The 14,774-nt window shown below is 41.9% G+C and overlaps 4 protein-coding genes across 4 annotated transcripts; 2 read left to right on the forward strand and 2 right to left on the reverse strand.

The window, feature by feature from the left end:
• The first annotated feature begins 300 nt into the window (after window positions 1-300).
• On the forward strand, window positions 301-3,308 carry Bcsyf1. Its single transcript, XM_001553817.2, has 3 exons — window positions 301-584; window positions 652-822; window positions 875-3,308. Exons 1-3 carry the CDS (start codon window positions 483-485, stop codon window positions 3,116-3,118), a joined length of 2,517 nt encoding a protein of 838 aa, XP_001553867.2. The 5' UTR covers window positions 301-482; the 3' UTR covers window positions 3,119-3,308.
• Window positions 3,301-4,588, reverse strand: BCIN_12g05110 (hypothetical protein). The gene is made up of 3 exons (XM_024696485.1): window positions 4,277-4,588; window positions 3,989-4,210; window positions 3,301-3,748 (listed from the first exon to the last, which is right to left on the reverse strand). Exons 1-3 carry the CDS (start codon window positions 4,296-4,298, stop codon window positions 3,528-3,530), a joined length of 465 nt encoding a protein of 154 aa, XP_024552296.1. The 5' UTR covers window positions 4,299-4,588; the 3' UTR covers window positions 3,301-3,527.
• A 1,645-nt stretch (window positions 4,589-6,233) lies between these two features.
• Window positions 6,234-10,068, reverse strand: BCIN_12g05120 (hypothetical protein). The gene is made up of 4 exons (XM_024696486.1): window positions 9,668-10,068; window positions 9,485-9,615; window positions 8,594-8,953; window positions 6,234-8,538 (listed from the first exon to the last, which is right to left on the reverse strand). Exons 1-4 carry the CDS (start codon window positions 9,772-9,774, stop codon window positions 6,641-6,643), a joined length of 2,496 nt encoding a protein of 831 aa, XP_024552297.1. The 5' UTR covers window positions 9,775-10,068; the 3' UTR covers window positions 6,234-6,640.
• A 1,581-nt stretch (window positions 10,069-11,649) lies between these two features.
• Window positions 11,650-14,562, forward strand: BCIN_12g05130 (hypothetical protein). Its single transcript, XM_024696487.1, has 2 exons — window positions 11,650-11,926; window positions 11,977-14,562. Exons 1-2 carry the CDS (start codon window positions 11,857-11,859, stop codon window positions 14,355-14,357), a joined length of 2,451 nt encoding a protein of 816 aa, XP_024552298.1. The 5' UTR covers window positions 11,650-11,856; the 3' UTR covers window positions 14,358-14,562.
• The last annotated feature ends 212 nt before the right edge of the window (window positions 14,563-14,774 follow it).

A 14,774-nucleotide genomic window follows, 5' to 3' on the forward strand; every position in this document is an offset into this window, starting at 1 on the left:
AGCTTAGCGCTTCTCAAACAAAATACGCTGGACTGGCTACTGTTGTATCTCAATTGTGTTCACGTGATTCGAGTAGCAGATCTCAATCTTCAGACATGGTATCGTTGGTCAGGAAGAGGAAGGGGAAGAGAGATTGGCTGTCATCATTCACTGCCCGAGTAGCCAGTACATATTAGACATCTTGAGCACTTTTGCTAGACACCAGATCTTTTCCCTCTTTTGTCTCTTCCTTTACTGTTTCTGATTCTCCTCGGGTAGAAGAGGTTGACATTTCCCCCAATACTTGTCGCTTAGTCTCCCGTAGTGCTAATGACCCTGGAGCAGCATTAAGCAGCAAAGTCGGTTGATTGTTGGTACGGAAGAAAAAAAGAGGTCGAACGACCAGATCAGACCAACCCAACACCCTCGACGTCTTTTAAGACGCTCATCCAAATATTTCTTCCTCTCGGGACTGATCGCATTCTCTGTTTTCCAGGCAGAGAATGCCTGGAGAGTTGCTCCCTATAATGGCTGCTCCCAGCGTCCCCGAAATAAAATCCGCCTTAACCTTATCGATTCGAGGAAAGCCAGATTTGTATCTTATTGTATGTCGATGCCCTCAGATACCTACAGTCTCCCTTGAACAATCACGTTGGCTAATCAAATCGATAGTCTGAAGAAGATACCATCTATGAACAGGATATCCTGCGCGACCCGGGCAGTACGAAGCCTTGGTTGGCATACATCGAGTTCAAATTTCAGCATGGCACAAAACTTGAGCAAGCCTTCGTTTTGGAACGAGCTTGTTTACAATTACCCAGATCTTACAAGTTATGGAAAATGGTATACATCTATGCGCGCAAACCCCGCTTTAATATCCGCTGACGAAAAATAGTACCTTACATTACGAATGAAGCATTTGGGAAAGTTAAATCCTGCTGCTTTTGCCTCCGAATATGCCAAAGTCAACGCGCTTTACGAGAGAGCCTTGATCCTTCTGAATAAGATGCCGAAAATCTGGGAGATGTACCTTCAATTTTTGCTACTCCAACCCCTCGTTACCCTCACGCGCCGAACTTTCGATCGAGCACTTCGAGCTTTACCCATTACACAACATAATAGAATATGGGCCCTTTACCGTCCTTTCGCGAATTCCGCGTCCGGTTCTACAGCTGTCAAGATATGGCGACGTTACATGCAGATCCATCCGGAGGATGCCGAGGATTTTATTGAACTTTTAATTGAGATGAAACTTTACACGGAAGCCGTCAAGAAATATATGGATATACTCAATAACCCAAAGTTCCGGAGCAAACATGGAAAGGGCCATTATCAACTATGGAGTGAGATGGTAGATCTTCTGGTGGAGCATGCCAAGGAAGTTGAAACTGGAGATGAAATCGGAATTGATGTCGAGAAAATCATTCGAAGTGGCATTGAAAGATTTGCGGATCAGAGAGGAAAATTATGGTCTGGATTAGCAACATACTGGATCACTCGGGGCAGTTTTGAACGGGCACGAGATGTATTTGAAGAGGGAATCACTACAGTCATGACCGTTCGGGATTTCACATTGATATTCGATTCTTATGCCGAATTCGAAGAATCGATTACTGGAGTCCTAATGGAAGCCGCTGCAGTTCGATCCGAGAAGGGTATTGTGGATGAAAATGCAGACTTTGATTTGGATATTCGAATGATGAGATTCGAGCAACTTATGGATCGCCGACCATTCTTACTGAACGACGTATTACTACGACAAAATCCCAGCAATGTACCTGAATGGATGAAACGTATTTCTCTGTGGGGGGACAACAAAGTTGAAGTGGTTAAAGCATACACAGACGCGATTGCTGCTATTCAGCCGAAGAAAGCCGTTGGACAGTTCCACGAGTTATGGTCAAATTACGCCAAGTTCTACGAGGAGGGTGGGGATTTACGTAACGCTCGAGTTATCTTCGAAAAAGCAGTGAAAGTACCTTTCAAATCTGTGGCCGAACTTGCTGATACTTGGATTGAATGGGCGGAGATGGAATTAAGAAACGAGAACTTCGATGAAGCTGTAAAAATTATGGCAAAGGCAGTCCAGGCACCGAAGCGATCTAATGTTGATTATTTCGACGAGACTCTTTCACCTCAACAAAGAGTTCACAAGAGCTGGAAGCTGTGGAGTTTCTATGTAGACTTGGTAGAGAGTGTTAGCACATTGGAAGAGACTAAGAAGATATACGAACGAATATTCGAACTTCGAATTGCAACACCACAAACTGTTGTCAATTACGCCAATTTAATGGAAGAGAACAAATATTTTGAAGAATCCTTCAAAGTCTACGAGAGAGGACTTGATCTATTCAGTTATCCGGTAGCATTCGAACTCTGGAATTTATACTTGACCAAGGCAGTTGATAGAAAAATTGGTATCGAACGTCTTCGAGATTTATTCGAGCAAGCAGTCGAGGGATGTCCTCCTAGGTTTGCCAAAGTATTGTATCTTATGTATGGAAATCTCGAGGAGGAGCGGGGTCTAGCAAGGCACGCGATGAGAATTTACGAAAGAGCAACTCGGGCTGTCTCTGATGAGGATCGCGCAGATATGTTCAACTTTTATATCACCAAGTCGGCTTCCAATTTCGGTTTGCCTTCGACACGACCAATTTATGAAAGAGCTATTGCGGCACTACCAGACAAAGATGCTAGAGATATGTGTTTAAAATTCGCCGATATGGAGAAACGATTGGGCGAGATCGATCGTGCAAGGGCGATTTACGGACACGCATCACAATTCTGCGATCCTCGAACAAGTCCAACATTTTGGTCGAAATGGGAATCTTTTGAGGTTCAACATGGAAACGAAGATACATTCAAAGAGATGCTTCGTATCAAGAGAAGTGTTCAAGCACAATATAATACTGATGTCAATTTCATTGCTTCTCAAGCTCTTGCTCGAAGTCAAGCAAAACCTGATGAGGATGGAGAAGAGGCTGCGGATGCAATGGCAGCATTAGAACGCGAGGCAAGAGCTCCTGTTGGATTCGTACCAGCAAGCACAGGTCCTCAAGGTGGAAATATTAAGCAGCCAGCAATAGTTGTTACTGAAAATCCTGACGCTATCGAATTAGATGGTATGGACGACGATTGAGGGAATGGTTGAGCGGGGTTTCAATGGTGGGGGAGGTTAAAATACGGGAACGTCAATCAAGGGGAGTTTGGACATAGTGGGAATTTTGAGATCTCGAGGATTCTCAATGCATAGGACGGCGTTTTCAATCGGGTTTACAAACGATCAAGACACTACTGTCTGCAAATGTATATGTATGTTATTGGTATCATAGGTACAGGCGGTGGAAATATTAAAGATTGCTTCGCTAAATGATGGAAATTGTATTTTCCAAACTTTTCCTCATATCTCTCCTTATACAAATATTTCATTGGGTTCCTTCTTACATAATTCATCAGCACTAGGTATTCATTTGTCAAATCAATTTTCTTCTTTGGTGAAACTCCCTTGCTCTCTTTCCAACTCCACAGTCTCATCCTCCCCTATCCAGTCATTCACTTTTACTAACTCTCCTTCCACCCTGATTTCCTCCCTCCTTATTACGATTCCCGCCTAGACCGAAGATTCCCATGTATCCTTTCTCCGCATGTGTTGCATGGAAAACGGCATCACGATCAATATGTTTATCAACATGACCATCGCGAGAACTTGGTGTTGCGTAGATTGAACCTTTCCGTTTTTGGAAACGAGAAGGGGGTGTTTTTGAAGCGTCTGAATGATTGGAGGAGTTGTGTTAGTGTTGTTATCGATTTTGGCGGGAGGATACAGGAGAAAGAGAATTGGGATTAAGGGGAGAAATAAAAGATGAGGAGAGTGAATCTTGGGATTTGGGGGGATATGATGAATGGGGTAGTGTAAAAGGAGATGGTGATGAGGAGGGAACGGATGGTAATAACATTGGTGATGAGGAGGGATGAGATGGACGACGACTGAGAGGGAAAACCAACGAACCCCATTCATCAGAACTTAATCTTCGATCTTGACTTGGTGATCCGGAATGCGTGTTTGTCGCATTTGGAGAGCTGGGCGTGGGAATGTCCATTGGACTTGTGCCTTGCGGTTTGGAGGCGAATGGGCTGTTGTTTATGGGATCTTTGCGTTGCGCGGCGAAGGGATCATCGTGCGAGAGGCCCATTGGAGAAGTTGGAGAGGTGGGAGATGGGCTGTGGTGGGCTGAAGAAATAGGAGAACAGCATTAGTTGAATCATTTGGAACTTGCAAGTTGGAATGAGAACGAACTTTGTGTCTGTGGTGAGGCCATATTTATTTTGATGGATATTTCGCTCGTGTGATGACTATCTGTCTTGTTGGCGTTTTGGGCTATCGTTTCTGCAGCTTCATGTAATTTGTTGCAGGACTTCTGTTTCTCAAAATACAAATGCAGATATGTGTTGTTGCTGCGACGGGTTTGGTTTGTTCGAAATTGAAGGATTTTCAATTGGTATTGATTGATTGCATGAATACAAAGACCAAGATCAAGCCAAGAGGAAGGACGGCTGCTCCTCTGTTATTTAAAGCTTCCAGGTATGACGGACCACGACGCACATCTCCGTTGAGACGGCAAGGAGAAGAGGTAAGCTCTATCATAATTACAAATTTTGTCATGCCACGATTCTTTGTTTTCTTTGTAGCTCGCCAGACGAGAGTGCAAGTGGGAGAATTCCCCGCATGTTTATTTTCTGCGTTGTGGAAGGAGTGAGCTAATAATGTGAGAGATGGATTGAGGGGAATACAATTGGAAAGAATCACTTCATCTCATTGGATGATGTGTGGCTGTCTTGCCCAGATGGCAAAGGCAATGCACTTGGCGAGACAAGAGTGGCTTTGTGTAACATGAGGAGTTAGAAATCATTGGAGGGGACGACAAAGGACTCGAAGAATCCAAACTCGCTTAGACGAATCGGAGAAGGGAGATGAAGGCGGGGATTTGATGACGTATAAAATTACTCTGGGTTGATCAAAAAGATTGTGGTGTGGAAAGAAAAGAGTTGTCGCGAATGTAGACGGAAATCTTGGATAGACTTGGATGTTTATTATGCTCAGATATTACAAGGAAGATGAACAACGTATTGCTGTTTAGCTCATGATCACTTGGTCTCTTGACATATCTCTTTCGAGCCCAGCCCGCGGGGAAATGGGGGTTTAGGGGCTCGTGAAGGAACGAAAGTTCGCCACCTAGTATAGTGGGAAATGTTGTGCTAAGGACAGAGTGGCTGTGATATGGTTGGCAGCAGTCATTGAAATACCAATGAAGTGGAAAGAAGGTGGAGGATCGACAAATCTTGTGGTTTTTGGGGGGAAGTGTGGTGCGTAGGTTGTGTAAGTGATGAGTTGGGGGTAGGAGGTCACAAAATGGTAGGTATGGATGTGGAGATAAAATGAAGTCGCTTGTACCCAGAATACGATGGATGTTGGGGGAGACTTATGAAACTCGAAGTTTTCGTTTGTTATTCTTCAGGGTTTAAATCTGGGAATTCATCGTGGATGTACTTCGATCTGGTCATCTATATACAAAGCACCGAGATCATCCAATTACGGTGATGTGTTTCCACGTTCATCAAAGTATTGTTTACCTGACTACTACATTGAAAACCCGGTTACTGTATTTTTGCTTTTTAGCTTGATTCCAGTTTATCCTGGTATTTTCTTAAAGAGATCTACACAGGGCTTTCTGTTCATAAGGAATTAAATCTCCAATCTAGTATATATCTATCTGCTTGAATTATCACACCTTGCTTTTCATTTTAAGGTCGAGATTCTTCTTGACTGCAAACAAATTTGCATGGGCACTGATAGCTGCAATCATATGCTGGCCTGGCTGGTACCTTCTGATATACGGATAGAGTGTAGAAAGTTAGAATGAAGACTAATAAGCACCAGCAAAGGAGGATTGGATATTACATTGCTCAAATTTGCAAAAGCAAAGGTACATGATGTTCCACAAGACACCTCAAACACCCTTAGAATAAAGCTCTCATCAGATCCACCCGCAAGTAGCTTTTCCCTACTTCCAAGAACCATTGAATATGGACTCTTAGTTTTGGGTTCGAAACTTACCACTTTCACATGAAGAATTTCTAAATCCATTAGTTGCAAGTGTTAATGGACTTTTCTCCTCCGTTCCTATTTTAGTGGCGATCTCATGAATACCTCTTTGAATTTCACAGTAAGAGTTACCATAATAATTCATCGTAGAGAAGTTAGGCATACAGATTTCCTCAGATGTTCAATTTGGATAAAACTGTGGTCAGTTCTATCACAGTCCATTTATCTCGTTCTCAATAATTGACACATAAATGTTTTTCGCCCCATAACACCCTGAAAAGGTCTTCGGATGCAATTCTGAGAAATTTGTACAGTACACAATTGATATAACGCCTGCTCAAAGTTAAACACTGAGCCCACAAGTAAACGAATAACCTTCTTCTAATCAAGTTGGTATTCAAATTTTATTTACATGAAAAATGTCCACCTCGTTTTCTAAAACTCATGATAATATAGCAAACATTTTGAATTAAAAAGATAAGTAGGTAGGTAGTCCAGAAAAAATATCAGCAATATTCAAACATCATCGTGTTCATCTCCATTCTCAAAAGAGAATCGTCACAAAGCAGTTACTCGCGCAACTTCCGGAGCACCTTCTTGAGCTGATACACTTGGCATAGCATCTTCGTCTTGAATTGTGGGAGGTATATTGCGAGCTCCGTCTTCATCACGTTGAACGGTGCCTCTGAAAGGTTCTTGAACACTCCCTACGTCCTCATTGCGATACTTAAAAACATCGGTTCCCAGCCGTTCCATTCTCTCTAGTTCCTGTCTGTGGGCCATTCGGCGTGCTTGGAATTGATTTTCGCGGGTTTCTTCTTCGCGAGCTAATGCTTGACGATGTAATTCTTCCTCGCGTTCTTGTCTTTCCACATCGCGGCGATGCCATTCAGTTACTTGTGCGTCTCGGCTCATCGTAGTTGGAGCAAATGGATTTGGAGGTTGAATACCTCGAGGCATGGCTCCGGCAAAAACATAGTTACTCGGTTCTGGGGCTCCAAATTTAGTAGAAGGAGTGAATTGACTTAGTGGCAAGTCATCAGAAAAGGATTCTCCAGCAAAATTGTAGCTAGTTTGTGCTGAGGCGTATGTAGGAGGAGGATTTATGCTGTGTTGAATTTCGGCTATAGGAGAAAACCCATCAGACCGTAGACGTGTCACAGAGGATATAGGCGATACTTGATCTGCTACAATCGAAGAACGAGTAGGCGTTATGGACTCGGATCCTCTCTCGAATGATGGCTCTGCAGAACTGATAGCGAGAGCATTCATTGATGGCAGTGAACCCGAATGTGAAGCAGAGATAGAACTGACGGTAGGACTTGCAGTAGGAGTATTATCGACTGTAATTCCCCCATAGAAAAAATCGGCTGGGAGTTCTGCTGGTAGCTCAATAGGAGTTTCTGCAGAGAGTTCCTTTGGAATCACAGCTGCAAGTTCTAGACGTTGGTGTGGGACCTCGGCGCTAACTTCCGTTGGCTGTGTGATGTCTGAATTTATCTCAACTGGATGACTGAAATCACCAGGAGCTTCTGAAGGATAAGTTCCCGTTGGTGAAGGACTATCAAGTTGTTGAAGATTAACACCAGCTTCAGACTTAGAATTAGAATTCTTAAGAGCAAGAGCGAGTTTCCTTGGCTTATAGTATTTAATATAGGAAAAATACAAGGTAACTAGTAAAGTGGCTACTGTCCCGACTACACCAATAACTATGCCAGCAATTTGCCCCTTGGTTAAGCGAGTATTCTGACCGGATGGCACTGTACCAGTTCCTTGTCCAGTAGTAGTATCCCCGCTTGGGATAGCAATAATACTTTTGTTGTTTAGCGTGTCGGCTACATGAACGGCTTGGTGAAGGGAAAATTGGTTAGTCTCGTAAGAGGTGATAATGTATGCCTCCTGTAAAAATGCTCGACCGATAGTGTATTGACTACTATTTGCTGATCTAGCTAATGGAAAGTAGAATTTCGATGCTTCATCTGTTCCATATTCAGTATTGGGGATATACGGGTAGGATAATGATAAATCGAAAGCTGCATATGGTAAATCAATCTCAACAAAATCCGAGCCTGATGATTCGTCTTTAAATGTAAACGTAAAAGTTGTCGTTGTAGATGAATCCGATAGATTGTTGTGCTGAGTGGGGTTTTCGTCAAAAGTATACAAGTTCAAGGACTCATTGTAACTTAGTCCTAAAGCATCGGCGAAACGATCGCAAACTGTTTCCGGAAGCCATAGATAAGGAGTTGAGCTATCAATCAGTGCGTTGATGTCATCCTCATATGACACAAGTTCTATAGCCGTATTGGATCCATTGGAGGATATTACAAAAATACTGTCGAGGAAAACTTGAGGTACAGGCGGATTTTGGGTAAGAGTAAACAAAACATCGTGAGATATGAATCGATTTTCGTCATATCCACCTAGTGTCAGAGACATTGGTTCCCCCTTTTGCTCTAAATCTGGTTAGTAGACTATACTAAAGAGACTCTAAAACTATTAAATACTTACGATATATAGCCCCAGCAGTGTATCCATATCCTGCACTTACTATATCTCCCAGGGTTTCCAGTTGTGCAAATGTGACATTTGGAGTGATATAACTGAAGTTTCCAGCACTAGCACCCAAGCCAAAGCTGCCTACCCAATACTCTGTAGCGTTGATCATCGCGACTGTCGCGTTGGGAATGGTTGGCCCGTCTGGTCCAAATGCGAGATTTTCGAGTCCATACTCTCCATAAGGTGGCCATTGTAACGAGTTTCCTGTACCAAGACGCCAATATGGGGAAGACTCTAGTGTCAACAAAGGTTCCCATGTAGAAGATTGAGTTGCGTTAAATATTGAGCCTCTGCTGTCCAAGCATGTCGAATCTTCAAAGGTGTCATTAGTAAATAAGAGAGATAGACTGTTTCAGCTTGGATTTTAATGTAAACAAGACTGTATATATGCACTATATAGAATCATAAATCCACAATTAAGTGTCTCATATTCTCAGATTACAACCCTGACTACTAGGAATATCAACTCAAGATGATGAGGTATTGAGAACTATCACTTGATGTGCGGCTCCAATTGCGAACCATAACTTGATTTTTATATAATAACGTTTAATTAATTGCGGAAAATAGTTTAAATAGCGTAACCAACAATCTTGAACCAAAGACTATGATTCAATCACAAGAATACATCTAATCAAATATAAATGCGAACAGCAGTTCGGCGATTTCGATATGGAAGCATGATGGTACAAAAAGAATAGAACTTGAAAGTGATCATTTTGCCACAAGAAAAAGTAATGTTTCAAGTTTTTCGAGAAAACAATGAAGCAGAAACTACCGGCTGACATTGATTCAAGATTCTAACGACCTAGAACAAGTATGATATAAGAAAAGCTAACATACCACCATCTTGACAGCCATATGGCCCTATCGCCCAGGTTTCAGCGCTGAGTGTATTCGGGAAGAGATTGACCCATTGTTTGGGATTTCCCAACCTGATCGACACAGCAGACCAAGATCCATCGTCTCCATACCTTTCAATATATCAGCATCTACTTGAACATATGGGGATGCCGTTTACTATACCATTCAGTAGAAGGCGTTAGACTTAAAGCTGTAGCAGTTGCCACACCAGTAACGTATTTTCCCAAGACCAATAGAAGAACCGTCTGTGTAGGAGTACACATTCCCATGACAAAGATTATAGTCTTGATTTTTGTATCGGAGACACAAAATCTGACCAGTGAACTATGCCAAGCACTGAAGGAATCGAAAGAAAAAGAAGCATACGATAACAGCAGACGGGAAACCACAACAAACTTAAGAAAGGTGCAAAACTACCAGGTCGTGCATAGGCTGAAGAGTAGGTATGACAGGCTCAAATCCAATTAGATGATAAGAATCAAAAGAAATTGAAGAGTCATAAGTCAAGGACTAAAGCCAGTAAATAATTATTCGATGGTGCTGCAATTGCTTTAGTCTCCCCCTGTATTTTGATGGGAAAAGAGAATTAAACGTATTGTGTGGGAGAACTGAACTAAGAGAAAGAGAAAATAACTACAACAGGAAAGGAAAGGAAAAGGGGCCACTAAGCATCGACTAAACGAAACATACGATTGTTAAAAAAAGCTTTAAAATTATACCAAAGTTCACTGCCACAGATTTCCCTATTAATTATTTTGATCTATTAATATTGATATTTTAATCAACTTTGAATTTGAAAGGTTCGGGATGGCTTTCGGTAAGACGAAAGCCATCACGACGCTCTCGAGCTGCCAAAAAGAACACCTAATCCCGGAACATTCGAATGGTCACTGGTTTATAAAATGAAAATTGAGTTGAGGGTGAAGAGAAAGAGAAAGATTGAGAGATGGCTGATAAGTTAAAAGAAGGTTAGAGATAGTGGAGTCTCTTCCCAAATTTAGAAGTCGGTGGATAATGGATGCGATTTAGATCAGACTAACACGGTCAATTGGTCAGGAACAGGGCCTTAAAGTAGAACTATGGGCTAACTTACTACATAAGGAAAGGACATTATTCCTTACTGGAAAATTACACTATGTCAGGACGCCTCCGAGAAAATGGCCCCGAACAACGAAGCTAATCTTTTATTTGCCGATAATGGATGAAAGTGCTGGCTAGACCTTTCATTGTCATTCGCAAAAGTTTATATGGAGAAATGGAAGAAGTTCATAGCGTTGAACTCAATCACAGTAGGCTTTCACTTTTGGTTAGCATTTTGCCACAGTGATATTGTGGCTACACGAAGTTGCTAGGCTATCTCAAAACCATCAAGAGATATTTTTATCTGTGCTACCAACTTCTAAAAACTCATTGAAATTGTCATTTGTTGTGGTTTGAAAGCGCATGAATAATCCACATTGTAGATACTCACTACAGCCTTGGATATAGCAAGTGGTTGATGTGCATTTCTCAGGATTTCTTTTGAGTGTGAGGAATTACTTAATCAATTGTCTGCTCTCAATATCTTGTCAATTCAGGATCCAAATCTTTTCCATCATTTTAGTTCAGAGCGTAAAAGTTTGTTTCTCGGAAAACTTTTCGCTTAGCCATATAAGGATTAGACTCACACTAATAGGTACCTACATTTACGACATTAGCTTCCTTTAGCACTTCGACGATCTCCATGTATCCGACGTCCGACAGCGCTATTTAATAAAGTGAGTAACAAAGCTTTTGCGAGAGGCGATCGTATGAATTAACATAGTAAGAAGCTGTGATGCTACTGAAATTCTCTGGTAGCATGTTGCTTTTCACAAAACACAATATGATATATGCTTAGCATTCTATATCCGGATTTATTTAAAGAATAGTTTATTTAAGGATCGTAGCAGGTTCTACAAAAGCATTGTAAACTACTAGTTGTACCCTGAAAGTATGATGGCCGCTTCAAATACCGTGGGCGCGTTACTTACTATTCATTAGCACCAGCAGTACTAAACTTTAGACCAAAGCACTACCTATACTATCTTCACCAACTCAGTCAGTGAAATTATGATGGCAAAGTAATGAAAGCGAGATAAGAAAGAGTTTTCAGTTCAGTTCCCGGAACGTTAAGTAATTTGACATTCTTTCCTATACGTTCGTTTTTTATGCTTTTCCATGATTATTCTCTACCTATCACTTATGCAGGCTTGATCTCAATACATTCGCTTTTTATATCATCATTGTATGAATAGTCAAACAAGTTTTGACTGTTGTCCATTCCATAGGCGCCTGACAAGATTGACTATTTTGCGAGTTGATCTGGAGCAATGCTTTGTCATGGATCGATGTTTATATGGATATTCATTCTAAATAAATGCTCTGGAGTCTTTGCCCGAGGTATGACTGAATTTGTCTGCCTAAAAACCACATTAGCTAATATAAACAAGCAAACTTTCAACGCTTTCCAAATTCTAGCATAACTTCTACATCTATACAAGTTGACCAATCTTCGATTTCCCATCCGTCGAGTGTACTATTGGAGTTGTCGGCAGAACCTTCATCGGTTCATAGTGAGCTTGACGAAACTGCTTCTCCACTGCCGACGTTAAACAGTTCTACTACTTCTTGGGCCAGCGTCGGTACTACTAAATATGAAAGCTCTGCCAGTCTTCTTGCTGTCACTTCCACACCTCAGTGGCCTGATAGCATTAGTAGCGTGGCATCTGACATCGCTCCAGTCAGCAATCATACATCTCAAAGGCAAAGCAGTATCATAAACGTGACTTCCACCTTCACATCAACCATCAATTCCACCTCCCAGTCTCCAAGCTTTGTTACTTCAACAACTTTCGGACCAAACACAAACTTCGGTTATCTGATTGTCCCTACCAACTCGAGACAATCAGTCAATATTGCAAACGCGACTACATCCTCTTTCCATCACCAAACAACTTCCAGTTTCGGGCACAGTCAAACGGGAACTGTCAACAATACTACCATCAATACACCCGCTTCACCTCCTGAGACAGATCCCGAGACGAATTCGTGCATTGTTCTCGACTCTCCTGACGACGATTATTATGAATTTATTCTCGTACCCAACACAAAAACAATTACTCTTTCTAGCAATGCAACATACATTCCAGTACCAGAGTTTACTCTCCCAGTTTATTGTCCACCGGGAACACTACCAACGTATACCATCCCATCATTTCCATTTGGCAATGGAACGGACCCGAATCTGATAGACACAAATAAAACTAGCCCAGGGGAATCGCTGTCGCCCTTGGCATCTGCCAGCTTTTCACAGATAAGAACGACAACCGTTGTCGTTACAAGTAAGAATCCGCAGATTTTTTTGGCCACTTATACCCCACCACATTTCCCAGGAGTTCCAGTAACAAAAGTCGGCAAACCATCTACACCAACTTCTACGTCAACTTCTACACCGAATCCTACAGTTAAAACGGCTAGTCCTGAATCAAACAGTGCAGAGGATTCCGAAGGAGAATCTAACAATAATTTTGCATCACCTACAATTTCTACAACCACAATGGTGGTTCTTGGAGTACCGATTGTGTTGTCACCGAGCAATGTTGTTATAAATGGACATACGATTCAAAGAGGGAATTCTCCTTTAACTATCAAGCAAAAGGGGCATGTATTTACTGTTAATCCATCTCAACTGATAGGCCCAGGAACAACATTCGCATTACCAAGTTCACACGGAGCTATCGAATCCAACAAGCCAGCGGCAACTAGTATCCAGTCACAATCAAATCCAACTCCTGCTTCTAGGGAAGTTATTATTGGGACATCACCAACTTTGGCTACCAATTCAAGAGGAGTGAATATCGAAATATTAGCCACTTCAACTGTGGTGGATAATATTTCGGTAAAACTGGGACCTTCCATTGCTGTTGTGAATGGTCAGAGTTATTCAATAGGTTCGGAAGCTCCTCAAGTGGTGACTGTAATAAACACCCAGACAATCACGATTGGTATTGCCGGAGTCGGATTTGCGCACACGACTCTGGCACCTTTACTTGTGGAACCCACGAACCATCTGATTATTGGTGGCGAGCCCATAAGCGTTGGGAGTTCATTGGCATATATTGGGTCTTCAATATTTACTTACGGATCAGGATTGCCCATTCAAACTGAAGTATTTAATGGTCAAACAATACTCATCTACCCTACTGGAGTGGTATTTGCGCAAACAACCTTAGGAGGCAACTCAAGAACAGGAAATCAAATTGGAATAGTTGGCGGTCTCTCGGTTACGGAAGTAGGCTCATCAATCGCAATTATATCTAGCATTACGTTCACCATTGGACCGGATGCTACTCCCACCAAGACAGTGATAAGTGGAGAAAGTATATCTGCAGATCAGAATGGCCTGGTGCTTGCTGGTACAATTTTAACAAATCCTCTCATTCTAGCGACACATCCTGTCACAATGTCAGATATCACGTTCACGCAAATTGGATCAAGTCTAGCAGTCGTAGACGGAACGACCTTTACTTTTGGACCAGGCGCATCGCCTACCAGTCATACCTTCACTCAACATACTATAAAAGTTGGAAGTAATGGCATTGAGTTTGCAAAGACCACATTCACAGGTGTCTCTGAATTTTCCTTGACACAGGCTACGTCTAAAAGTACAAGTGAAGGATCGACGTTCATGACTACAGGCGAAGACTCGACACACATGTCTACATCTGTAGCGGCGACTTCCACAAATCAAAAGAGTGATGCTGGGAGAAGCAAGGCTCCACTCGGGATATATGGATGCATCGCTCTTTATCTCATTATAATGATGACATGATTGAATTACGAAACACTGTTTCGATATGGAGTTTTAGGAGTTGTGAAACGGTCAAATGGAAATTGGATGGGATGGGAAGATTGATTCGATTCTTGAAAATGTACTTATGTGATACACGAAGACTTCTTAATGATACTATAATCACAATGATACCAACTTGATCTTTCATATACCGCAAGAGAATACTTATCATTCTTGTATGTCAAAACTTGAAAGGCTGTGTACTGATTTGAGGCCCAGATGGATATGGATGTAATGCATACAATAGTTCGTAAGCAGAGTATCTAACCTATGGGTTCTTCCAGTGTTAAGCTGGAGAGTTGAGGTGAGAGAGAGACCGCCAGTCAAAGTCCACAAGTTTTCATGTACATAGATATAATCTAGATGATATGCATTGTCCAGTTCAAGGTGTTTGTT

The sequence above is a fragment of the Botrytis cinerea genome, chromosome 12 (assembly GCF_000143535.2).
Source record: "Botrytis cinerea B05.10 chromosome 12, complete sequence".
NCBI classification, from domain to species: domain Eukaryota; kingdom Fungi; phylum Ascomycota; class Leotiomycetes; order Helotiales; family Sclerotiniaceae; genus Botrytis; species Botrytis cinerea.

What these genes read in the sequence shown, in the direction of transcription:
- Bcsyf1 (XM_001553817.2), top strand. Translation starts at nt 483, where the DNA reads ATGCCTGGAGAGTTGCTCCCTATAATGGCTGCTCCCAGCGTCCCCGAA. An exon ending in AGCCAGATTTGTATCTTATT is followed by an intron (nt 585 to 651) that starts GTATGTCGATGC and finishes TCAAATCGATAG; the next exon opens with TCTGAAGAAGATACCATCTA. An exon ending in CTTACAAGTTATGGAAAATG is followed by an intron (nt 823 to 874) that starts GTATACATCTAT and finishes GACGAAAAATAG; the next exon opens with TACCTTACATTACGAATGAA.
- BCIN_12g05110 (XM_024696485.1), bottom strand. Translation starts at nt 4,298, where the DNA reads ATGGCCTCACCACAGACACAAA. An exon ending in GGCCTCACCACAGACACAAA is followed by an intron (nt 4,211 to 4,276) that starts GTTCGTTCTCAT and finishes CTATTTCTTCAG; the next exon opens with CCCACCACAGCCCATCTCCC. An exon ending in ATTAAGTTCTGATGAATGGG is followed by an intron (nt 3,749 to 3,988) that starts GTTCGTTGGTTT and finishes CCAATCATTCAG; the next exon opens with ACGCTTCAAAAACACCCCCT.
- BCIN_12g05120 (XM_024696486.1), bottom strand. Translation starts at nt 9,774, where the DNA reads ATGGGAATGTGTACTCCTACACAGACGGTTCTTCTATTGGTCTTGGGA. An exon ending in CTAACGCCTTCTACTGAATG is followed by an intron (nt 9,616 to 9,667) that starts GTATAGTAAACG and finishes ATATATTGAAAG; the next exon opens with GTATGGAGACGATGGATCTT. An exon ending in ATATGGCTGTCAAGATGGTG is followed by an intron (nt 8,954 to 9,484) that starts GTATGTTAGCTT and finishes ACACCTTTGAAG; the next exon opens with ATTCGACATGCTTGGACAGC.
- BCIN_12g05130 (XM_024696487.1), top strand. Translation starts at nt 11,857, where the DNA reads ATGCTTTGTCATGGATCGATGTTTATATGGATATTCATTCTAAATAAA. An exon ending in CTCTGGAGTCTTTGCCCGAG is followed by an intron (nt 11,927 to 11,976) that starts GTATGACTGAAT and finishes AATATAAACAAG; the next exon opens with CAAACTTTCAACGCTTTCCA.